We start from the raw sequence: 25,902 nt of genomic DNA, 5'->3' as shown, positions 1-25,902 counted from the left end.
GGGATTGTGATGCCTCCTACCTTGCCTTTGTTGCCCAGGTTCTCTTTGTTATTCTAGTTCTCTTCTGGTTTCAGATGAATTTTTGGAATGTTTTCTCTAGTTCTGTTAAGCATGCTAGTGGTATTTTGATTTGGATTGCATTAAATCTGTATAAAACAATTTCACTCTGTTGATTCTTCTTATCCATGAGCAAGGTATAATCTTTCCATTTTCTGATATCCTCTTCAATCTCCTTTTTCAGACTAATGTAATTTTCAATATATAGATCTTTTACTTCCTTTGTTAGATTGATTCCTAAGTATTTCATTTTGGAGGGTGCTATTGTAAGGGTATGGCTTCCCTAATCTTTCTCTCAGTGAGTTTGTTTTGTACACAAATACTATTGATTTTTGAGTTCTGACTTTGTTAGTTTGTTTGTTTTTAATCTGTACCAGGGATCAAACTCAGGACCACGCACTTGCAAGACAGGCGCTTATGCCACTGAGCTAAATCCCCAGCCTCCTGAGTGTTTACTTTGTATTCAGCTATGTTGCCAAATTTGGTTGTTAAATCTAGAAGTCTTTTGGTGAAGCTTTGAGGGTCTTGTATGTAGAACATCATGTCATCTGTGAATACAGAACAGCAACTTTTGCAAGGAGATGTGGCTAATGCAGGCAAAAGCCCTCTAGTGTAACAGGGGCCTTCCAGAACCTTCCGTGCTCTCCCTGGAGCGTGTGCAGGGAGGCCCTAAGATTGATACCTTCCGGGGCGTCCTCCACCCAGTGCTGCTCTGGTGGGACACTGACAGTTGGGGAAGCCACCCTACCTCCAGGGTCCCCAGCAGGGCTGAACCCTAACTGCCCACAGTGGTAATGTCTCAGTAACCCTCCCATAACTGGGAGGGTTTCCTTCTCTGCCTCATTCACCCACTTCCTGACCAGTTTTTCTGCATTTCCTAAATAAATCATTTTCACTTAAGTTTGTATCCACGGTCTGCTTCTGGAACTCTATAATACCAAGGACTGGAGAGGATATGGGGAAGATGGGAGAGAGGACGGGGCAGTGCTTGTCATCCATGATAAAGCAAGTCTTCGCGGTATTCTCACATCGGCCCGTAAGACAATGTGAGTGAGAGTGTCCACTGGGGCGCTGTCTGCAATAACGTGAACTGTGTGCAATCTAGGTGCCCGTGACCAGGAGAACAAAAAAATAAAATGTGGAGTATACACAATGACTCTGGGACTGTGACCTTCAACAGATACTAACAACAGCAACGGAGTGGAAAAAGTAAAAAATTAAATAAGCACCATTTCAATAAACGCACACAAGGCACTGCTTACTTTTATAAAAAGGGCACCTGTACCAGCTGTGTAAGAGTAGGATCATTGTCTTCCTCATCGAGGTTCTGCCCTCTCAGGGGACATCTGGCCGTGTCTGGAGGCATGTTTGATGTTCCTAACTGGGGAGGGGTGTTGCTACTGGCATCTAGTGAGGAGAGCCCAGGAATTCTGCTAGGCATCCTACTGTGAGTGGGACAGTCCCTCACGACAAAGAACTACATAGTCCAGATACGCACAGTGCGGAATGTGAGAACCCCTCACACGCCAGCCCAGCCCTGCTGAATGAATGAATGTACGCACTTGTAAGTGAGCAAAAGGGAGGCGACATGGCTGGGACTGGCCCATGGCTGGGAGCAGGGGGAACGGCCTAATGCAGCGGGATCTCTGTACACTTTGGAAGGCTGTTTGCAGAGTTTAGGGTGACAGTCCCATCTTTCCCAGAAACGGAAGCCCTCTACCCTTGCATGGCACAGGGCACCGCCCCCCCATCGGCCTCTGTGGTCTTCCAGCCTGACCTTCACCCCCCTCAGTTTAGGAAGTCCTCTGAACCGCCCGGACTCCTGCCCAAGTGAGCCCGGAGCTTCCTGCGGGAGGGTGGCGAGAACTTTGCATGACGTTTGAATAGTGTGGGAAGGTGAAAGGGAACCGCTGACCACGGAAGCAGGAAAGGTGGCAGAGGCAGCGGGGAGGGCAGGTCGAGGAGAGGAGGGCGTGGGACAGAGTGGGGCAAATAGGTCGGCATTTTGCAGCGAGGGCTTTAGAATCCGGGCAAGTTTAGAATCCTTTGATGGAGTTAGAATCTCTGAAGGGTTGAATTTTTGGATGAGTGGAATCAGAATCCTGGAGATTCAAACTCCTGGGAGAGCGGGATCACCCAGGAACAGTATTAGAATCCCTGGGGTTAAGGTTACAAATCTTGAGGGCAGAGTTAGATTTTGTTAAAGTGAGCACTAGTTACCCAGACCAGTGAGTTTCATTTTGGCGGACTGGTGCGTGGATCACCTCGCCCTTCTCGGGCGCTCTCCTGTCTCCTTCCACACACCCCTGCCTCTTCCTCCTCTTCTGCCCTCCGACATAATCCTTATTGGAGAGGAAATGTAAGATTTGATTTTCTGCTGCTAGCTTATTTCACTTAACCTGCAGATGATATGATTGCATTCTCCTGCATGGAGGATTGAAATTCCATTGCTAAGGCTTGAGTCCTTTGGCGGGAGGTTGGCATCCTTCATTCGGTTGAATTAGGAGCCTTGGGGTTACGGCGGGGCTCGCAGGAGAGCAGGGCTTGGGTTGTTGTACTTGTGCGTTTGAATCCCGGGAATGGGGTTAAAATCCTGCTGTCACAAGGTCAGCCCGATCAGAAAGCAGGGGAAGGGGCGTCAGGATTTGGGAAGGAGGCACTGAGGACATTTGGTAGACGGCTTAAAATCTTTGGGGGCACAGCCCTTATCCCTCAGGGTCCGGGTTAGGGTCCCCGAAGGCAGGGTTAGACCCTCCAGCGGGTGGCGTTGAAAAAACAGGACTTCTCCGCCGGGGCTGCGGGTGGCGTAGCGGCGCCCCCAGGCGAGGATCCCCGAAGGTGGAGATCTCGGGGTGGGGTCTGACCCTAAGGGGCGGCGTCCGGACACTTCGGGGCGGGGTTCGCGCCGCCCCGGGCGCTCTGGGCGCGGCTGAGGCCCCCAGATGCGTGCAGGCGTCCAGCTCCGCGGTCGGCCGCAGCTCCGACGCCCCAAGGCTCGGAGGCGAGGGGAGGGCACGCGCGGGCCAGCGCCACGCCCAGCACCCCGCAGCACCCCGCGGCCCCCGCAGCACCCCGCAGCACCCGCAGCACCCGCAGCACCCGCAGCACCCGCAGCACCCGCAGCACCCGCAGCACCCGCAGCCCTTGCAGTGCCCTCCGCGCTCGCGCCTCCGTCGGTCGGTCGGTCGGTCGGAGTGTCCCGGCGCGGGCGCCGGGCCCGGACACCGCGGAGCTGGGGGGGCGCTCGAGCTGCGAGGATCCGGGCGGCCCGAGAGAGGACGACGGGCGGGCGCCCAGGTGAGGACGGCGCGGGGCGGGCAGGCCGGCGGGGACCGGGGAGGGCGCGGGCGGAGGGCTCTGCAGCGGCCCCGGGTGCCGTGCCGGCCAGGTTCCCCTTCCGAAAGGAGGGCAGAAGCGGGCGGGGCGGGCCCTCGCGGTTCCCAGCGGGGCGGGCGCGCGCCTGCGGGCCACCCCTGGGCTGCGGCTGGGCGGCGCAGCACCCTCCTCCCCAGCCCCCCTCTCGCCCCGACGGCCGCCCAGACCCTCGGCAGGTAGTCAGGGTCCAACCCCAGTGCTTCTTGGACAGTGTCTTCCCAGTCACTTGTCTGTTGTGAGACTGCCCTTCGCTGGACTCGTTTCTTCATCTGTAAAATGGGGCTATTTTAAGTCTTCCTCTAGAGGCTCTATGAGCTAGAATGTGAGGGATGATGTGCGTGACAGCGCGGTGTGGTGGTCAAAGAAAGGGACTCTGGGGGCAGGCTGTCTGTGGGACCTTCAGCGGGGGTTTGGCCTTTTCTGCATCTCCATTTCTACAGTTTCAGGCCGGGTGTTCCTTATCTGAAATGCTTGGGAGGAGAGGTGTTTGGGTTTTCAGATTTTTTTCAGATTTATGGATGTTGTCAAGTACACAAAGAGAGATTGTGGGATCTGAACACTAAGTTCGGGTGTCTCGAATACACTTTATACACGTATCCTGAACGTTATTTATACATTTTTAGTGTACCTACATTTTTGGTTTTAGTTTTTGCAATACAGGGGATTGATTGAACCTGGAGGTTCATTTTTATTTTGAGACAGGGTCTTTCTAAGTTACCCAGGCTGGCCTCGAATTTTCAATCCTCCTGCCTCCGCATCCCACATTCCCGAAATTACAGGTGTGTGCCACCATGCTGGGTTTGGTGTGTCTACACTTCAACTGCCACCCAGAGTCAGGCCTGCTCAAAACATTCCAGTTTGGAGCATTGCAAATTTCAAGACCCAGGATGATACTTGCTGGGTTGTTTTGAGTGCCAAAGGAAAACTCTTGGAGCCCTGCTGACAGGTCTGTCTACCCCTATACATGTTAACTATTGCCAGCACTGTTACTGTTCAGCCCAGTAGTTCTCGGACTCCCACAGCCACAGCCCCCTGGGAGGCTTGCTGAGACACGCAGTGCTAGACCTCAACTCCAGAGCTCCTGACTCTGAGTCTGGCGCAGGCTCTGAGAACTCGACCTGCCAGGGACCCCGCTGGTCCAGGCACCCCACTGTGAGAACTGTTACCATCACCCTTGACTAGCATAGAGGAAGATCTCAGTAGAAATCCATTACTTTACCTTGTCATTTTGGGTTTTTTTTTGGTCTTTTTCCTTTTCATCGGTACCGGGGATCAAACTCACGACTGCCTGCTTGCAAGGCAGGTGCTTATGTCACTGAGCTAAATCCCCAGCCCCTGTCATTTTGTTTTCATTCATCTTTTCTGGAGTGTGGGGTTTTGGACTATGGGAAAGCAAATAATGTACTAAATATTCCAGAAATCCACCCTTCAAATTAACTGTCAGTATTTATCCTGTGTCCAATTTTTTTAAAAAATAAAGTTACTAATGTAATAGATAAAACTGAAGCTTCTCCACTTTGTACCCCTCTCAGTCCAATCTCTTTCCCTCCTTGGAGGCACCACTGTCATTGATTCTGGTCCTTCCAGTCGTCACCTTTGTAAATTTATTGCACATAGATGTATGCATAAATAATACATAAAATTGTTTTCTGTGTTTTAAAGCTCTAGAACAGTTATACTTTATCCACAAAGGATACATTCCAAGACCCTTGTGGATTGTCAAAATCATGGAGAGAATTGACCCTGTGCCTATAGACTTTTCGGTCTCTCTCCAGCATATCTGAATTGGCAGCATCAGAACTCTGGTGCTTTGGGTCTGTTATTAGGTAAAATAAGAGTTACTTAAACACAAGGACTAGGATGCTGCAGCAATCTGATAACTGAGACATAACTGTGCCCTGAGTACATCCTCAATGGGATGGAGTGAATGGTGTGAATTTTGATCATACAACTCGAAAGATCACATAATTTAAAACTTAAAGATCGTTTCTGGAATTTTCCATTTAGTATTTTCAAACCATGGTGGAATGCAAGTGGTTGAAACTGGAAAACTGAACTACAGGCAACTACTGTACATAAGTGTCTATCAGCTTCTGCAACCTCCTTTCTTCTTAGTAAATTGGCAGAATCTGTCCAGGGATGAAAAGCAGAAGTCTAATTCATTCCTTCTAACTGCTGTGCATAACCCAGCAGGACACTGCTGACATTTTTTCTCATTCTCTTGGTGGTGGACATTCAGGTCCCTCCCAGGTATTCACTACAATAAGTAACGTGGCTGGAGTGTGACCTGGGGCGCTTGCAGATGTTTCTTGGGGAAAAGGCTCAGAGGTTGGATGACTCTCTGGAGGCACACTGTCACCCTCCCCTTTTGTGTAAGAGGGAAACTGAGGCCTGGGTGGGTCACCCAAGGAGTCTGAGGCAGAAAGGAGGGCAGAGTCCAACTTTGTGGGCTCCTAGTTCTCTCAGACCCATGGTTGTTTTCCAGGCCGCAGATTCTGTGCTGCAAGGATTTTACCCTTCTTGTTCTCTGTGCTTGGTACTTAGTGGGTCCTCAAAAAAAAAAAAAAAAAAAAAAGCACAGATTTTTAAATTTTAGTGTATTCTGCATAGTCTTCTATGTACCTTTTATTTACCAGTATTAGTGTAATGCTTCATGTTACCCTTTTTACCTTATTTATGTGTTTAGTATTATATTACAAGCATTTTCCATGTCATTATAACATTCTTGAATTATTGTGGCTGTACAACATCCCCCTGTTTGTTTTACCATCATTTGTTTAACCTTTTAAAGTTAACACTCCTGTGTAATATGCAATTTTAAAATATTTTACATTAAGGTAACAGTCGCACAACTATACAATTAGCCATTTTAAGTAAACAATCCAGTGGCATTCAAAACATTCACAGTGTTGTGTAACCAATACCTCTGTGTATTTCCAAAGCATTTTCCTTATCCCAAAAGCAAACCTCATACCTAGTAAGTAGTTAATTCATATTCCCCAGCAATCATCACTTTGCTTTTGGTTTTTGAATTAATTTATTCTGGATATTTCATATAATGGGATCACATAATAGGTAACTTTTTCCTGCTGGCTTCTTTCACCTAAAAGAATATTTTCTTTTTTCTGTGCTGGGGATTGAACTCACAGCCTCCCGTTTGCCAAGCAGGCACTTACACCACTGAGCTAAACCCCCAGCCCCCTAAAAGAATATTTTCAAAGTTTACCCCCATAGTGAAGGTACCGGTACTTTGCTTGTTTTATGGCTGAATCCTTGCAAGGCTGGACCACAATCTGTTCATTCACTTGTTCCTACGTGGAAACGCCGGTTGTTTCTACCTCTAGGCTGTTGTAAGTAGTATTGTTGTGTACACGTTTCTTTGTGCCTCTTTTCAGTTCCGTTGGGTTTATACTCAGGACTGAAATTGCTAGATCATATACTCACTCTGTTTAATTTTGTGAGGAATTGCCAAACTTGTTTTTCACCATTTTACATTTCTGTCAGCAACATATGAGAGTTGGTTTTCTCCACGTTCTCACAGTTACTATTATCTGCATTATTATAGTTACTATTATTGATTATCACCTTAGTGAGTGTAAAAAGCATATTTAAGAAATTTTTTTTTTAATTTTGTATTCGGTGTGTGTTTGTGGTGCAAGGCATAAAACCCAGGGCCTCATGTATGCAAGGCAGAATTTTTCCCATTGGGCTGCAACACGAGGCCTAAAAACATGCACCCTGACCTCATCCTGTCCAGGCTGCTGCCCAGTGCCCTCTCCCCAGAGACAGAGAATGTGTTTGCAGTCTGGCTTGCGAATGTGTTGAGGCCTTGACCTGTAAACTCATCTAACCACTTGAGTTTTCAAGTCCCTGTCTCCCATCATGACAAGATTTTGTTTCTTTGGAAATGGAATATGGAGCCTGGAGGATCAGTAACTCTTCCACTCACCCAGAAAGTCAGTAGCGTGGCCTCTTTCAGGCTCCCTCTTTCTTCACCAGCCCCCCCCCCCAGCACTTTGGTCTCCACTCAGGAGTGGTGTGTACAGTTGGAGGAGGGGGCAACCTTTGCTGGTGTGTAAAGTGTGTCTCATTCTCAGCCGGTGGCCGTAGCCACACATGCTGCAGCCCTGCGTGATGTTGCATCCTCTTGATACCCTGCCCCAGAACGTGCATTCCTAATCCACCCCCAAAACCATCGTGATCTGAGCTCTCCCATCACCCTGAAGTCTGGAGGCACAAGAATGTAGGAGCACTACCCCATCTCTGCTGGAGACAGAGTTCAGGAGACAAACCCGAGCCTAAGTGCCCACTCTGCCTCCTGTTATCTGTGTGTACCAGGCAAATCCCTCTACTTTCTGAGACTCAGTTTCCTCTTCTGAAAAATGGGCATGAGAGGGACACCACCTCACGATTTCAGCTGTAGAATTCCTTTTATATTTTTGTAAGTGCATGCATGTACATGCACACACACACACACACACACACACACACACATACAACCTGCACAGTTTCTATGAGTGTCTATGTCATAATTTGGGTTTCCCCAGAAGCAGACTGTAGATGAGGTTTCAAATGTAAATACTTTATTTGGGAGCTGGTTTCAGAAACCCAGATACAGAACTGAGGAGGAGAACTGGGGAAGAGAAACAGTGACCACCTGGAACTCGGTCCCTCTGGGCCCTCTGGGAGTCAGTGCAGTGCTCACTCAAGAGACAAGAGCCCTGAGATGTGTGTCTACTTGCCTCTGCCTGCCACTGGTTCCAGGCTGTTCTGGGGGCCTGACAGCTCATTAGCACTTCCTGGCTGCCAGCCCTGTGGGGACCTCGGGTGCCAGGAGTCACAGAGAGACTGGCAGGCAGATGCTGGCAGAATGTTCCAAGATGAGAAGGGTAGAATAACAGGGGCAGGGCACAGACAGCTTCCATGTACCTGTATGTGAATGCAAAGGCAGAATGATGTTGGCAGAGGTTTTCTGGGATGAAGAGGAGGACAAGAGAGGTATCAACGGTGGGTCTATAAAAGGAGTGGCCCAAGGGTATTTTAAATTTGTCTGTAATAGTTGATCTTCGTATGTGTGTGTGCAGTACTGTGGTTGAACTCAGGGCTTACCCATGCTGGGCATCACCAAGCTACACCTGCAGCTCTTTTTAATTTTATTTTGAGACACAGTCTCACTGGGCCTCAGGTTCAAACTTGGGATCCACCTTCTGGGATTGTGGACACACACCGGCACATCCACCATGTAATGTTTATGTTTTAACAAGAAGGATGTACTAATGCTTTGCTCTATGATGAGATGTAACTTTTAAAGCAAACACATAACCTCTAAAATATAAAAGAAACCAAGGCCTGGGACTCTGTTGACTTAAAAAAAAACCCACAAAACTGTGAAAGGCTATTTTGGCTTGTTAAAGGCTATTTTGGCTTGTTATTTTGGCTTGAGGACAGCTGACCACAGAGCAGCATGGCAGGTTAGAGTGGAACCTGTCACCGTGTCCCCCAGGCAGAACCAGCCACTGTTTCCTGTGTGGAGGGGGCAACTCCTGGCACGGAGTAGACCAGAGGCAGCTGCTCTGCGTTCATACCGTTTCTGCAGCCGTGTTGTGGGAAAACTGACCCACCTGGGGAAACCAGGGAATCTGGTTTTATTATCCAGCAGAAAGTATTATCCAGCAACAGCAACGGCCTGGCCTTCGGTTCACACACTGGGAAGGCTGCAGCTGCTGCCATTGCAGGGAAAAGAGCAGGGTCCTCTCTTCCCTGTGCGATTCACCTTCTGGGGAAGGCGGGAGAAGCAACCCCAGTGTGTGGGTCCCGACCCTGAGAAGCAGCCCCCCTCTGTGGGATGGAGCTTGCGGGGAATTTGTGGGAGAGGAAAGATCCCTCAGGAAGAAGAGAAGGATGGAGGGAAGGAAGAAGAGGCAGGAGAAGAAAGGAAGGACAGACCAAGAGTCTCCAGGGGCGGTGCAGCTCAAAGGAGAACTGGCTGTGTTGTGCCCGAGTCAGGGGCTTGCCGCAGTGTCCCTCTGTGTAGCAGCAGTAGCGGCCTTCACAGCACAGCAGCTGGGGCTGCTGACCACCTGTGCACTGTGCAGCTGGAGAGCTGAGAGGCACCCTTGGGGCTGCCAAGTGAAGAGCGTGACTGGCCGTGGACTGGGAAGTGATGGGATTTAGGGTGGGGGTTCCTGTTGCAGCCTCTCTGAGAAGGTGGGATCTTTGCAGAGTCCAGGAGAACTAAAGATGACTTTCAAAGTAAAGAATGGGGGTTGGGGATTTAGCTCAGTGGCATAAGCACCTGCCTTGCAAGCAGGCAATCGTGAGTTCAATCCCTGGTACCGATAAAAAGGAAAAAGACAAAAAAAAAAAAAAAAAAAGTAAAGAATGTTCCAGAAGGCAGCACATGCCATGGCCCTGAGGTGGAAGCATAGGTAGTGAGCTGACGAACAGCAAGGCCAGGCAGGGTGGAATGCACCTGTAATCCCAGCACTTGGGGAGGCTGAGGCAGGAGGATGGCAAGTTTGAACCCAGCCTGGACAACTTAGTGACTTAGTGAGACCCTTCACAAAATAAAAAATAAAAGCAGGAGCAGGAATGTCCTCCTCGGTGCTCAATGCTTAGCTCAGTACTGAGGCCCAGGTTTCGATCCCTCGTGCTATGAGAAGAAACAGAAAGAGAAGGGACACGGAGGAAGAGGGTGACATGTAGGATGGACACAGAGTGTACTGGCAGGCAGTACCAGTGCACTGTGCTGTTAGAGGGGGCCAGGCACAAGGAGGGGACCAAGGCGCCTACTCCAAGTGAGATGGGAGCCCTGGAGGTTCTGAGCAGAGGAGGGTTGTGACCTGACCTACATTTTTAAAGCTTATTTGTAAGAGGCAGAATGAGGATCGAAGCCCAGCTCTGTCTGATTTCAAACTGCACCATCCCTGCCTATCTTAGAAATAAAATTATTCCAAGGAAGCTCACCACATAACCCAAAGGTAACACTGAACATGCCAAGAATTTGGTATGTACAGGCAAAGCACCTGTAATCTCAGCTACTTGGGAGGCTGAGGCAGGCGGGCTGCAAGCTCAAGGCCTGGGCAATGTAGCAAGACCCTGTCTCAAAAAAGAAAAAGGCTGTAGGTATTGTTCAGTGGTAGAGCCCTTGTCTGGCCTACACGAGGCCTTGGATTCAAGCCTTAGTATAAAGAAAAAGAAATGACCCATAGTCTGAACAAGTGTTTGGAACTCAGACACCTCAGAGCCAGCCATGGCCGAGCCGAGAGCCCATTAAGAGGCCCTGGGTTTGCTGTGCTATTCCACCCTCACTTCTGTGCCAGCCAGCGCCTGCCCTCTGTGGGCTGCCCTTACCTGTGTACCAAGGCCTCCACCCCTAAGTCCCTTCCTGTCTGCAGAACCAAGTGCCCAGTACCCTCAGAAAGGAGCCAAGGCTCCAAAAAGGGGCACACCTGAGAAGCCAGAGGTGACCCCGAATAACTGATGGTCACTTGGGGCTAAGGAAGGTCACTTGGAGAACCTGAGGAAGGGGAGACCCAGGCCCTTCACCCCCAGAAACTGCTCACGGATTGGGCCCTGCTTGGGGAAGACACCCCACCCGCTCTGAACTGTTCCGAGAAGGGAAGGTTCCTCTAACCCAACAGTGACAGGCTGCAGGCCCTGGGTCACCTTCCTGAGCTTCCTGTTTGGGTTCCTCATTCCTCCCTTCCCCTTCATAGTCTGTGGCCTCTGGTGTTGACTGCTGCATTGACAGAAGCAGGAGAGCTGAGAGCTAGTTCTGCCTGCCATTCACCACAGGAAGAGCTTCTGTCCCCAGGGCCTTCATTGCTCTATCTGAGAAATGGGTTCACAATTCTGGTCTACCTCTGTCCACGTATAGTACTCCCCTATAGGGAGCAGAACACAACCCATTCACTCCATAAATGTGTATAAAGGGCCTGTCATGGGTCAGGCGCTTTTAAGATATGGCTTTACTGCCATCAGTTCAGTGGGGTCCGCTATTGTATGGATCTAGTATCATCTTAACCTCCCTTCTATCCAAACTGCTATCAGAGAAGTCCTTACTCTCAGCCATTTACACTTGAGCGTGAATTACAATCCCTTGTAAAAATTTCCTCTGTACTGAAAGTACTCTGTTGTGTAAGGGGGCAGAAACCTGCCCCCAACTAGAAGAGGGACGTTGTTAGAAAGTCTGAAACATCAGCTCCAGAGAAGGCTGAACCCAAGCTTGGGAATCCATGTGTCTCTATTCAGAGCTGCGCCCTGCTGCTATGAACCTGGTTCTGAGCCAGAGGCCACAGGCTGGTTCTCCTTAGCCAGGACTGTCACATGGCTGTTTCTGCTTGTGAGTTTCACTCAGCAGGCTTGGTCACAGACGCATGCCTGCAGCAGGGTGAGGGGACTGGAGTCCGCTTTCCCGACCCACAAAGTGAGACTGGGGAGAGGGTGTCCCCAGAGGAAAGCTGGGGGTGCCGAAGTTAGAAGGGAAACAGACGCCCCACAGCTGTCCCTGTGAGAGGACTCCAGTCCGGCTTCCCACTGGGAGAGACCAGGACCAGAGAGAGATGGAGGCTTGCCTGAGGTCACACAGTGAGCTGTTGACAGAGAAGGGTCGGATGCGGGGCCGTAAGTCCCAGCTTCTGCAGACCTGTGCTGGACACAGGTGCTCTCAGGAAGATACCTGGGGCCCACTCCCTGCTGCGTCTGGACTGGTGCAGCCTTGCGGCACTAGGCTTGGCTTGGTGCCGAGAGCTCCGCACATGCACATTTGCAGTGACGGGAAAGCAGCCAAGCACCCCACTGACCCCCTCAGCCCCAGCAGCCCAGCCACAGTGGAGCAGGTTTCAGGTTCCAAGTATGAGCAGTGCTGGCTAAGGAAGTGTCACAGCCAGGGGTCAGCTGTTCAGAGCCAGGGTGGGGCTCCTGGGGCCACTTCTGCTCTGGGGTCTGGTTTTGAACCACATTCCGTCGTCGAGAAATGTGTGGGGGTTTTAAAAAGTTTCTCACATCCCTTATCGCAGGGGACCTCAAGTGGCAAGTATGTCCTTTTTCTTTCTGTAATACTGAAGGGCCTTCACACTGATCTGCATCACCAGCACTTTTTAATTTTTCTAATTTTGAGACAGGGTCTTACTGAGTTGCTAAGTTGCCCAGGCTAGGTTTGATCATACGGTCCTCCTGCCTCAGCCTCCCAGAGAGCTGGTATTACAGGTATGCACCACCGTGCCCAGGTTAGGTGCCTCTGATTTTAGAGGGACAAAAATGAGGCTCGGACAGGGGAAGTAACTTTCCCCAAGACCCATAGCCAGTCAGTGCAGAACCATGATCCAAGCATGAGTCCTATGACTCCCAGCTTCGGCCTTCATTCCCAGCTTCCCTTCTTAGCTCAGTCCCTAGAGCAGAAGGTGCATTCTGTTACCCGTACTGCCTCCTGCAGAGAGTACAGGTTTTCACACACTAACTGCCCATGAGGCCCTACCAAGCACCTGACAGGCATCGGGCTAAGCACTCAAGGATCCAGAACAAGCAAGAACCGCCATGACTGTGGCAATGGTGGAAAAGGCCTGCCTCTGGCCTGTGTGGTGCAGTAGCTTTGAGGCACCAAAATGGAGACCGAGCACCTAGTGACACACACACCATAACTTAAAGACTATAATAAAAGAATGTAGGCCAGGATTGGATCATCCCAGGTTCTTGGGAGGCTGAGTCAGGAGGATCCTTTGAGCTCTGTCTGGGGTTCAAGGACAGCCTGGGCAACACAGTGAGATGCCAACTCGAAAGAAAGAAAGAAAAAGAAAGAAAATATATAATTCATTTTAAATTAATTCACTTTTTCTTTTTTCTTGTTTTTCTTTTTGCTTTTAAAAATATAGTTATATGGGGCTGGGGATTTAGCTCAGCAGCATAAGCGCCTGCCTTGCAAGCAGGCAGTCGTGAGTTTGATCCCTGGTACTGATAAAAAAATATATATAGTTATACAAAACCTTAGTTTTATATGTGGCTCTTGTGATGTTTCTGTGTCTAGTGAACCTGACAAAGGACATTCTGCTGCCTGTTCCACACCAGGTGTTGGACATGATTCTCTTGGCTTAAGGAAACAGTGGGATTTATTTGACTCCTGGTCTTATATCACTTTAAAATCACACTTTGGGACTGGGGGTGTAGCTTAGTGGTAGGGCACTCACCTGGTCTGCATGAGGCTCTCAGTTTGATCCCCAGCACCACAAAAAAACAAAAAGAAATCCCCCCTGTACTTTGTTGAGCCAAATGGAAGTGATGGGAGCTTGCTGTTTCAGGAGGGCAGCTGCCCCAGACCGCTGTGTCTTTATGCTGCTGCGTCAAAGGAATCCCAACGTGTGCCAGACCCGTGCCCTCCATGCCAGCAGATAGGACAGCTGGCTACAGTGCTGCCTGTGCACCACCCAGTCATGCCTGTCAGCTCCTTGGTGCTCCTCCCATCATCCTTCAGGGCTTCATGTTGGCCATGAACACGAGGCCGTGAGAGACCCATCCCTCAGAGCCCCGCAGCCATGTGGAATGTGTAACTACACTTACTCGGTGCCCCGGGTACTGGAACTGAGAACCCTGAACCTCAGGCTGCAGATTCTCGGGTGCTCAGAGAGGTGCAGGGAGGGAGCTGCCCCGCCTCACACACCAGCGTGTCCTTTTGCTGATCAAAATATGTGGAATGTAATTAGCATAATTTTATGCCTTAAAAAACCACACAAGATGCCGCTTAATTTCCTAGAACCGTAATACATATTTATCATGCATCAAAAGAAATGTTGGTTTCAGTTTTAAGTGCATGCAAGTGATTAATTCTGATAATTTTTCAAATTAATGATCTGGAATTGAGAGAGTCTAAATGTGTTTCTTACTTTCTTCATCAAATGAAACAGAAACTGCTCCATGTCTTGAGGTGGTAAATTGTTCCCAGTCGCTACCAGGACAGACAAATCCAGTTCGATAAAAGAATCTTTTCTCTGCTTAAAGTCGCTTCTTAAACTGGATGCAGTGGCAGATGGCTGTAATTCCAGCACCCCCAGGACTGAGGCAGGAGGATTGCTGGAGTTGGAAACCAGCCTATGCTACATAGTGAGATCCTATCTCAAAAAACCTAAATAAATAAAGTCCCTTCCCTAAACCTAGGAATTTGGAGTTTTTTCTTTCTTGACCCACAAATACAAAGATTACTTTAAGTACAGCTGAGGTCTACCTGCTTTAAAGGACAGGTGCGCTCACAGAGCTGGGGAGAGGGAGCACTTCCGGGTGGCTGTCCACGCCCCCTGCGCAGCCCCGCCCCCTCCATTCTGAGAACAGAAGGAAACACTCCGCGGCTTTCACCGGAAATGTTGGCTGCTCAGGTGGACGCATTCTCTTCAAGCACTGCAATTGTATTTATTACAGTGTGGGGCTGGAACCTGGGCTTCACCCATGCTAGGCAAGTGCTCCACTACTGAGCTACACCCCACGCCCTCCTGAAGCATCTTTAAATTAAGAAGCCGCAAAATGTGTGATTTAGGGCGTCCCCTAATCTGCCCCCCTAAATCTGCCCATTTCTTACCTCCTATGCCAGGCCACTGTCATCGCATCTCCCTGCCCTGCTCCCTAGAGACCTCACCCAGAAACCGCTGGGATGATTCATTTTCTATTTTCTATTTTTATATTCTTGAGGGAATTTTATTAGAGTATAGATGGTCCTCTCTGAACTTTATCTCTAACTTCTGTTTAGCTGTCCTCCAAGTTTCACACATTTGAAAATGAAAACGATACAAAATATGCATATTTTTATTCCCGCCAGATTTCTTTTTGAGCAAACATACACAAAAAGTTTTCATTTGTGTCTTACCAGTGCAGTGGGATGATTTAAAGTGCAAACTGCACCTCATAACTCTCTGGCCAAAAACTTTCCTTGATTTTCCACCATCTGATCTAGAATAAAACTCAAATTCCTTACAGGCCCTAGCAGATGTGAGAGCTTGTCACCTGCCATCCTTCCCCTGCCAGGAGGGCCTCCTTTTCTCCAGGCACAGTCCAACCTCAGGGCCTTTGCAGTTGCTGTTCCCTCTGCCTGGAACTCTCTTCCCTCCATGTGTCCTGTGACCGCTGTCTTACATCATTTAGACTGCATGTTCCACATCACCTCCTGGCTACATTTGTCAAATTTTTGTTTACTTGTTTATTGACAGAGTCTCCCAACCACATCTATTTGAGCTCCATAAGGACATGAATTTACCTGTCTTGTTCATGGATTACAGAAGTACTCAGTAAACATTTATTGAGTAAATGGATAAATGGATGAATGAGCAAATAAATCCAGGGGGAGAGAGAGAGGAGGAGAAGGAGGAAGGAAGAAAGGGATATAAACCAACTATAAAATGACTCCGGGAAGGTGGGGCCTTGATGAATACCTAGCTAGATTCCTGGAGCCACCATGTATGGCAGCCATCTTTGAGATATTCTGCCTAACACAGCTGTATTTCCTGAGCCTCTGAACCTAGGCTGTGCTGAGCATTTCTGCCTCGGGCTTTCCCAGCCTTCTAACACCTGGCAGGAGGCTTTGTGATGCTCCCATCTTGCTCTTGAGGGTGAGGAACTGGGACTGGTGGGGAGGGTGTGGGACAGGGATCAGCTCAGGCTTTCAGACCCCAGAGCCAGCAGCACCCACCACCCACTCCCTCCTCTGCCCGTGGCTCTCCCCGTGTCACTTCCAGCTGCCATGTGACTCGTCCTGGGTGAGTTCTCTTCCCACCGCTCCTTGGTCCCCGGGGCTGCACAGCTTTGCCACTCTGGGCCGCGCTCCTGGGAACTCCAGGCTCTCAGGGAGGCAGCTCCAGGGGGGCTGCAGGGTGCTGGGGCATCAGGGCAGTGGGGAGCCAGCCTGCATGGGGCTCTGGACAATCTGGGCTCCCTTCTCTCTGTCCAGCAGGATGGGATGTGTGAAGTCCAAGTTCCTCCGGGATAGAGGGAAAGGCTCCAAAACCGAGTCTAGCTCCAACTTGCACACCCCTGTGTATGTACCGGATCCCACGTCCTCGCTCAAGCCGGTGAGTAGGAGAGGGCCGGGCATCCCCGCGGCTGCCCACTGCCCCAAATATCGCCCTCGCAGCCTCCTTCTTCCCCAGGCCAGGTGGGCGTGGTGAGGTGAGACGCCGCTGCCCACCACGGTGCCTCATTGCAGGATGTGTCCCAGGACACTTCCTGGACCGAGGAGTCACTTCCCTCCTGTAGCCGGGCTCTGCCCCACCGACTGTGCCGGGTGGGCATTGCTGGCCTCCAAGCCATGCTAGGGGTAACTCGGACCGGGTTGGTGAGAACAGAATTGCAGGAAGAACAGGAGCCCCAGGAACAGCAGGGAGCACAGTAAGTTAGAGGATCAGTAACACCAGCAGGGGATTTCCTTACTTATTTTAAGCTTATGCGGAGCTCACAAGGAGCCAAACACTAACCCAGGTCTTTCAAAACATGCTCAGCCAGGATGGCAGCACAGCCCTGTCACCCAAGTCCTCTGGGGGGCTGAAGCAAGAGGACTGCGCGTTCAAGCATAGCCTGGGAAACTTAGTGACTTATCCAGGCCTCCACTCAAAATAAAATAACTAAAAAAGGCTGGGGTACAGCTTAGTGTGAAGGCCCTGAATTCAACTCCCAGTGCCACACAATTCAAATATAAAAAATAACAAAGTTCAGCGCTTACAATAAATTTACTGTTGGTGACAATTTTTATTCTGTCCATGCTGCAGATGGGGTGGGGAACGGAAATTAAATCACTTGCCTAAGGCCACACGGCCATCAAGGGGCGAAGCCAGAATACAAACTCACATGCGCAGGCTCCACTCGGAAATACCATCAGTAGGAGCAAGAATAATCGAGTGATGATGAAACTACAGTCTGTAGGGACAGTGACAGCAGTCATGGTAATAGCCGCTAGTGATGGTGGCTGTGGTGGTGACAGTCGTGAGGGCGGTGGTTGCAAAGTAGCAGAGGCCAGAATACTAGTGAGGTAGACAGCTGTGCCCACAGTGGACTAACAGGGCAGCCAGTGCGCCTGCCCTTCAAACACCTCCCAGCCACAGGAAAGGCGCTTCCCTACCAAGAGGCCTCACCACAGCTGGGAAGCAGGAGCGATGCTGCAGAATAGCCCTCCTCTCCAGGTGGGCTGCACCCATGCCTGGGGCCCCCTGGAAATCCTTCTTCATGTTGAAGGGCGGCCTGCTATCCTCTAACCCCTACTCCTCGGTCCCAGACCTACCGCTTAGACTCCTGCAAACACTTCTGTTCCCTTTGCCCCATGGCAGCCTGCAGAGACAAAGGCCAAGATGGGACCCAGCCCCCAGCGCTTCCACACTGCCTTTCGTGGGACATGAGTTCCTGGCTTCTATCCATCTGCTTGCCCTTCCCCTGCCTCTCTCTCTCTCTCTCTCTCTCCCTCTCCCTCTCCCTCTCCCTCTCCCTCTCCCTCTCTCTCTCACCTGACTTCTATTAAGCCTGAATCTCTCCCCTATGTGGCCTGGACCCTGTGTGCAGGGAGAGCTCTGGATCTCAGGTTCTCAGTGGCCCACAGAAGGCCAGCGGCTTCTTCCCATCAGATCCAGAGCATCCAAACTAAAGGCCAGTCATTGTCCCCTCACCACAGGGTGCTGGCTCAGTGGTGAGTTAGTCAAGTGCTCCTCAGACAGAGGGTTTACAGGTCAGGCTGGCTTGAACACTGAGTGAACAGCTCCTTCCCTGCAGGACTCCTCAGAGCTTCGGGACTCTTTACAATGGACTTTGTGACTCTCCCCCTAAATAATGCATCCCTTAGTATTTCCAAAACTCCTTTTTTCAAATGCATATTTCATTGTATGTGTGACATACACATATACTCTTCTCGAAAATTTTTTAAAAACACACAAATTACAGTCACACCTACAGAAGGACTAGCCAATGCATCCCTCCCCAGAAACACCACATTCCTTCCTCTGAGGAGTCAACTCTTGACCCCTTGGTATGGACTCTCACAAACCTTTTCCCGTGAACTTACACTCACACCATGTAGAAAGCAGGTGTCCACGGAGGACGCTGAGGATCTGCGAATATGTGTTACATGTACCTAGTGTATTTTTCATTCTGCAGAACCAGCTTTTGACACCCAACAATGCATGTTTGCTGTCGAGTTGACAGCAGTACTGAACCGTGACCTTCGTCTTCTAAGCAATGGTTGGAGAACATGGTATAGGTAGCAACTCCCTTTTGGATGGACCCTGAGGTTATTTCAGATACATGGGGGAAACTTTATTCATGGGAAATGTTGGTGGATCTATGATTTCTTCACATGCCTTGCAAAATACTGAGTTGGACTAACTCCCTCACTGTATAACATGTAATCAAAAGACAGGATGAATGTTTAAACTTTTAAAATATTATTACAATAAAAAGTACATTGCCATTAATACCCACAAAATACTCCTCTCACCTCCTTCTTGTCACTTTCCAAAGCACTTCCAAGCCAGCATGGTGGTGGACATCTGTGATCCCAGCACCTGGGAGGCTGAGGCAGGCAGATCTCTGTGAATTTGAGGCCAGCCAGGGCTACATAGCTAGTTTGTTTAGTCTGAATTACATAGTGAGAACCTGTCTCAAGAAAAATAAATAAGTGAATAAATATGCACTTCTGGAAGCCTCTTTTGTGAGTATCTTTCTGAGGTGTGATCAAAAATGCCGTGAATGTTGCTGTCTATTGCCGTCCGAGGAAAGGCAGGCTTATAAAGACATTGCAGTGTGTGCTCACTCGCCTTATTCACCAGATCTGGTACCATGAAGTCTCTGGTTCTTCCCCAAGGTCAAAATGACCCTGAAGGATAAGTGTCTAGAATAGATTCAGGCCATCAAGGCAGCCAGGACAGTGCAACTAAAGACATTCACAAGAGGACTTCAGAACTGCTTCAGAAAGTGGTAGGGGGTGGGGGGATTCGTGTCTATGTGCTCAGAGCAAGGGGAGTGCTTTGAGGGAGGCCCATGGCAGTGTATCGTTTACTGTAAAGAAATATTTTTAATTTAGGCATTTATTGTATTTTGATCACTGGTTGTACGTGGAGGGGAAGAGTCAACCCAGCATCCTCTTGTATGTCCCAGGCCAATGACAAAGGGTACAGCTCAGGAAACCTGGATCCTTGTGCTGGCTCTGCCCTTAATGTGGCATCGAGCATGTTTCCTTTGGACCTTGTCCCATGACACACAGGGCTAGGGTAAGATGCTCTCCGGAGTCCTTCTCCACATGGCTCCGCGCATTGTCAGCTTGATCATCTTCTTCTGTTTCTTCCCTGCAGGGGCCTAACAGCCACAGCAACCCCCCGGGGCTCTTGGAGGGTGAGTATCTAGCAACAGATGCAGGGAAATCCCATACCATGAAGAAGGTTAGGTTAAGTTCTGCATCAGAGCTTGAGACCAAAATCCCAGAATTAAAAGCCATCCTTGAAAATGCCCTGAATCACTCTGAAGTGCTTTACCAAGCTCCCCATGTTTCTACAAAGCTGAGAACAAAATCCTATTAACTGCAGACCCTGGAGCCACACCCAGCAAGTTCAGATGTTTCCTTGAGCTATGAGACAGACATGTCGGTGGGTGTGGAACTGGGGTCTGGGAGCTGCGTGGGGACGCTCAGGCTGTGGTCTGCGCAGGCTGAGCCTCCCTGTTTGTGTGTCTCCTTCCCCAGCAGGTTCCCAGGACTTCATTGTGGTTGCCCTGTATGATTACGATGCCATTCACAGAGAAGACCTCAGCTTCCAGAAAGGGGACCAGATGGTGGTCCTGGAGGAGTGAGTCTCTGTCTCAGTCCCCCAACCCAACTCAGCTATGCCCTCTTTTGCGCTTCAGTAAAGACAGCGCATGCTTGAAGTCCCTGCATTTGAAGGCTGAGGCAGGAGGATGCAAGGTGGAGCCCAACTTAGGTTACATAGTGAGACCCTGCCTCAAAAACAAAAAAGCACCTTGTAGACGTAGGCTGGGAGTATCTGACTGATAAATCCTATTATCATAGAAAGTTTTGCTGTCACTCTGGAGATCCAGCAACAGAAAGGGGACTCTGCACACATGAATGGTACACTTCTAGGTAGGGATGAGCAGGGGAACTTTCCAGAAAACCTTCTTACAGTCAGTGATTAAGCTACAGAGTTCCCCATGGGCCAGGCCTGTGGAGTGACTTTGCTCTTGGAAGTCTTTGAATCTGGCCAGGTGAAGATCAAAAATTTGAGGGCAGCCTGAGCCATTTAGCAAGAATCTGTCTTAAAAATAAAAGGGACTGAGGTGTAGCACAGTGATAGAGCACTTGCCTAGAGTGTGTGAGTCCCAGGGTTCCATCCTCAGAAAAAGAAACCCTTGGATCTCTGAGTTGGCACCTCTGATTCCTCTCCAGCCCTGGCCATCAGTAGGCCCAGAAGCCAGGAGGTTCTGGGGCTCAACGGTCAAACAAGTCATGTTTAGCCAGGCCCTTGAGCCCATGGCTCCTCCCCCTGGAGCCACTGTGTGTCTCCCATAAGCACAGCCCCTACCTTGGGTCCAGTTGCTCAGCAAAGCTGCAAGTCCAGGAAAGAAAAACAGGTTCAAGAACCCAGGCCACAGAGTCTCTGGGACAGGGTTCGACTCCATATGCTCAGTGGGGACTTTGCCAAAATCTCTCTCCTAGTCATGGGACCTGGGTCAGGGCCAGGATAGTCATACCCTGCCCCCGCCCCTGGCCCTCCTGGCTCCCTGGAAGTAGGGAACTGAGGAGCCTGGAGAATAGTCCATTATTTCCCTAATCCCTTTTCTCTTTCTCCTGTCCCTCAGGTCAGGGGAGTGGTGGAGGGCACGATCCTTAGCCACCAGGAAAGAGGGTTACATCCCAAGCAACTATGTGGCCTGTGTTAACTCTCTGGAGACGGAGGAGTAAGTATCCATTTCCTACCTTTCAGAAGGAAGCATGAGCAAAGTCAATCCTGTCCCTGTCTCAGGACCTTTGCATGTACTGTCTGCCCTCCTATCATACCCTTCCCAGGGCTTATGGTTTGGTTGGCCACTCCTACACATCAGGCCTCAGAGCCTTCTGGCCTACCTATCTAAGAAGAGTCCATCTACAACTCTCCCTTGTGGAAGCCTGTTTTATTCCCTCCAAACACCTCTCACTAGCAAAAATTGTCTTGCCTTCTTTGACTGTTCACATGTGTATTGCCTACTCCCACACAAAAGTGAGAGCTTGCACTTGGGCTGAGTTAGTCTGCCTGGATCTGAATCTTGCCTTTATCTATCCAAGCTAAGTGACCCTGGACAAGTGACCACCTCAGTTTTCTCATCTATAAAATCAGAATAATAAAGGCAACAGTTCTGTAGATAAGATAATTGGATAACAGAGGAAACAGAGGCCCAAAGAGGGAAGCCAGCTTGCTCAGAGTAACTCAGTGTATTCAGAGCAGGGCCACACCCTGCTGACACCTGTTCCAGGGCTTTCTATGTCTCAGCTCCTCACCGTAGTGTGGGTGGGAGTGGATTCAGCTGTGCTACTTAAACGTTTCTACCCAGTATCCCACACATTGGAGAAGAATGAGAGGAGGCTCCCCAGTAAGAGCCAGAGTTTAAAGTTCTTTGCAGTCTCACTGCGTGCTCACTGTGTGCTTGCCTGTGCATGTGCAGAGTGTTGAGTGGGAAACTAGGCGGCAGGCTCAGGCCTCACTCCCACAGGCCTCTGCAGCCCAGTGAGGGCTCTTCCTCAAAGTCATGTGTGCTTGTGAAACTTGCAGACTCGAGATGCGTGACCACATGAGCTAAGACAGCTGCCCATCCTTCACACCCAGGGGCGCTGGGAGGGCCCTGAGCACTTTGCATTTGTAATGCTGTTTTATTTTTCTTTTAAAAAAATCTCTCCCCAGATTGAGTAGGTTTTAGTCTCCGCAAATTGGATTTGCCTTTGGTAAATGTCTATTTTGACATGAAAAGAATGACTGTTTGCTTTTAAAAAAAAGAATATCTATATCTATATATCTTGGAGGAAAATGATGCAGCAGGAAGTCAGGCCCTCACTCACTCATCTGGCTCCCACCTGGGCTGCAGGTGGCCACGAGTGCCCTGTGTTGAGCCCACCCCTCCCCCCAGGTTCACATGTGTCCCTATCCCTTCCCATCAGGTGGTTCTTCAAGGGCATCAGCCGGAAGGATGCAGAGCGCCAGCTCCTGGCTCCTGGCAACATGCTGGGCTCCTTCATGATCCGAGACAGCGAGACCACCAAAGGTGACACCAGCCCCCCTGCTTTGTCCCGCCCTGCAGGGGTGCCCAGGCTTGCCACCACCTCTCCCTTGGAAAAAACTCTGGGGAGGGCTGAGCATCTCAGTTAGGTGGCCGTGACCACCATGTTTCTCCTGCCCTCTGCCACTCTGAAGCAGGGAGAGTTGAGACTCTGCTCAGTTTGGCCCCTCTCGGCCCCTGTAGTTGCAAGCTGAGTCAATGGCAGTAGTTTCAGGTGCTTTGATCCCTGCTGAAGCTTGGTCTTCACTAGCTTGTATTTTTAAAAAATATTCATTGTAGTCTATCTTATCCACAAGCCTGATTGCTCCCTCCATGAGAAAATGGGGCAGAATGAGACTGCAGAAAGACCCAAGCCAGCCTCCTCTGAGACTCTACTTCAAATGCTCCTTAGAAGTGTTTGAAAACCTGATGTCAGGAGCAGCTTCCTGAAATCCCTGTGCTGGAGGGCAGCAGCCTGACAGTGGGTGATGGGTGACAGGAGCAGTGCCTGAAAATCCTATCGGGTTACTCAAACTGACATCAGCTGGGGCTAATTTTCCCAAGAGAATGAGCACCAACAAGTGTATCAGTCAGTGCTTACTAGAGAAATAGATTTAACGCAATATATAATATAACATAATATAGGTTTACAGTGGGTGCTGGCGGAGTCAGGTGTGGAAAAGCACAAAGGGCTGCCTGAATGCTGGAGAGGGAAGCGTACAGCCAAAAGCCAAAGGCCCTGGAGCTGCCTGTGGAGTCTGAAAGACAGTGTCCGGGTGCAGACCAAATCTTCTCCAAAGAAAGACCCAAGCCAGCAAGCCTCCTTCTTCCTTCCCCTTCCACTTTGGTGACAAGCCTAATGGTTAGAGCCACTCACACCCAGAATAGGTCTTCCATCTTCAGTAAATCCCTTCAGACACACCCAGAATTATGCTAAGCCAGTCAGCAGGGTGTTTCTTATTCAGACTGACACAACAGTTAACTGCCACAATGGAATTCTCCTGATTTCAGCCTTCTCGAGCAGAGTGTTTGTATCACGTATACATGTTTGGGCTCAGAACTGGTTCTTTAAAATAAGTAAATTGTATCAAGTATGAGCTCATGGTACCCTATTTCAGGGACATTGATCAAAGGTGTCAGTGTGGTCTTCTATTTGATCCCTGGCAAAGGCCAATAGTGCTAGAACAGTGTCACTCAGAGTGTTTCGGGTCAGTGAATGTTCGGGTGTTACATCCTCTCACCCAGCCAGCTCCCTTTCAGCCTCTGAGGAATAGAAACAGAGACCAAAAGGCAAAGCTATGTGCAGCTCAGTGCGCCCCTCCACCTGTGCCCAGAACAGCTTGGCACAGGCTGGTGCATCCCGCAGACAAAGGCAGAGAAACCCAGGAACCCTCCCAGGAATGCAGAACGGAAGCCAGCATGGCCCAGGTTCCATGGTGGGGTGTGGTGTAGGCTTAGCCCGCTTAATAAAACTTGCAGCAGGGGTCCCCTGAATCCCATCCTGCCACTTCTTGGATTCTGCCCACTCCACTGGGCATCAGTCAAGGCAGCCTCACCTTGACTGGGACAGAGTGGCTGAGAAGGGGTCCTGGAGCTGGTGGCTGTGCCACTTGGCAGCTGTGTGACTCTAGGTGAGTCACTTTACCTCTCTGGGTATCAGTCACTGCATCTATAAAATGAAGGTGGTAAGGCTGGGTGGGGTGATCTACGCCTGTAATCCCAGCACTCAGGAGCCTGAGGCAGGAGGATTGCTATGAATTCCAGGCCAGCCAAGCTACATAACGAGTTCCAGGCCAGCCTGGACAAGATAGCAAGACTCTGTCTCAAAAATAAAAAAGACAAATGAGGCTAGTAATGCTATAAAATTTCTACCCTAGGGGATTATTAATTCATTATAAAATTATTCACATAATTACATCTTGTTATAATAAATATACCTACTCATTCATACAGAGTACTTAGAATACAGTAGTACCTGACATGTGTGGTCAACTGTTATTCACTCAACAGTTTAGGTTTCTTCCCAGTTCTGTGACATTCGTGCTATTATGGTAGAGAAAGATGAATGACAGAGTGGCTAATGACAAGCCCAAGGACAACAGCCTCAAATGGCAGACTGTGGCTGTAGACCGAAACGCTTCTGCGGTTCTTGCCTGTATAATCACGTGTGTACTGGGTTCCTGTCATTGGTGTAACCAACTATGATGAATGTGGGGCCCTTTCTAGAAGTGACAGCATTCCTTGGCTCACAGCCCTTCCTGCCATTTCCAACCCCTGATTTCTTTCTTTACATTTCCCCCTACTGCCTTTGGCTTTGTCTCTTTCTGACAAGAATCTGAGTAATACATTGGGATTAGCAGATAATCCAGGATAATCTCAATGCCGGATCCTTAATTGAAAGTCCCCTTTACCATGTAAGTTAATATTCCCAGGAATCAGGGACTGGGTATGGACATCTTGGGGAACCGTTATTCGGTCTACGACAGTGTGTTCACATTTCAGTATTTGGATTGGATTTTATTTACTATTTACCTTTTTATTTGGAGAGATGGATAGATAGATACTGCAGACTGATGGAGCAATAATCATGCAAATGACGAGACAGTCAACATTTACTGTTTGTCCTAAATCCTTTTCTAATGTTGCTTCTCATCATCAAGTAATGTGATGAAGTAGAGAGGTGTGACTGTGCCCATTTTACAGATGAGGAAATGGAGACACAAAGAGGCAATGTAGTCCCTGGCCCAATGTCTCACAGCTGGAATTGGCATAGCCAGAATCCAGGCACCCAGTGACAGCCCAGTGTCCCTCTCGTGTTCTCCTGCCGTGGTGCCTGGATGGTGCCAGCAGTGGCCTCACAGGGGTCAGGAAAGGGTGGGGGGGGGCTGACATGAGCTGGAGGGCTCTGAGGTGCTATTTTGAGGGGCTTCTCTTGTGAATGCAGGAAGCTACTCTTTGTCTGTTCGAGACTACGACCCTCAGCTAGGAGACACTGTGAAGCATTACAAGATCCGGACCCTGGACAATGGGGGTTTCTATGTATCCCCAAGGAGCACCTTCAACAGCCTGCAGGAGCTGGTGGCCCACTACAAGAGTGAGTCCTACCCAGGGCTACATCCCACCTGTCCAATCCCAGAGCCCACATCTGTTGCCCAGAGACTACTCCATTGCTTTTAGGAATCAACACCTTTATTTTGCTTTGTTTTTTTGATTTGTTTTGCTTTGAGATGCTAGGATTGA

The 25,902-nt window shown here is 49.6% G+C and overlaps 1 protein-coding gene across 4 annotated transcripts in view; it reads left to right on the top strand.

Annotated features, from left to right (window-relative positions):
- Window positions 1-3,220: 3,220 nt before the first annotated feature.
- Window positions 3,221-25,902, top strand: part of Hck (HCK proto-oncogene, Src family tyrosine kinase) — a 37,720-nt gene continuing 15,038 nt past the window's right edge. The window contains exons 1-7 of one of the 4 annotated variants that reach the window (XM_003476603.4): window positions 3,221-3,354; window positions 16,361-16,478; window positions 19,737-19,776; window positions 20,126-20,225; window positions 21,235-21,333; window positions 22,565-22,668; window positions 25,607-25,756. In XM_003476603.4, the coding sequence (XP_003476651.1) occupies window positions 16,362-16,478; window positions 19,737-19,776; window positions 20,126-20,225; window positions 21,235-21,333; window positions 22,565-22,668; window positions 25,607-25,756 (610 nt within the window). In that variant the 5' untranslated portion in view covers window positions 3,221-3,354; window position 16,361. Of the gene's footprint in view, window positions 3,355-15,997; window positions 16,020-16,357; window positions 16,479-19,736; window positions 19,777-20,122; window positions 20,226-21,234; window positions 21,334-22,564; window positions 22,669-25,606; window positions 25,757-25,902 lie in introns of those variants that run through there. The other 3 variants (XM_005006550.4, XM_013160019.3, XM_063248540.1) reach the window with 3 other exon arrangements.

The sequence above is a fragment of the Cavia porcellus genome, unplaced genomic scaffold, assembly GCF_034190915.1.
Source record: "Cavia porcellus strain 051 isolate PalLab524CR breed Dunkin Hartley unplaced genomic scaffold, mCavPor4.1 scaffold_5, whole genome shotgun sequence".
Classification (NCBI taxonomy): Eukaryota; Metazoa; Chordata; class Mammalia; order Rodentia; family Caviidae; genus Cavia; species Cavia porcellus.
Note: the sequence above shows the minus strand (reverse complement) of the source record. Positions and strands in the feature narration are given on the sequence as shown.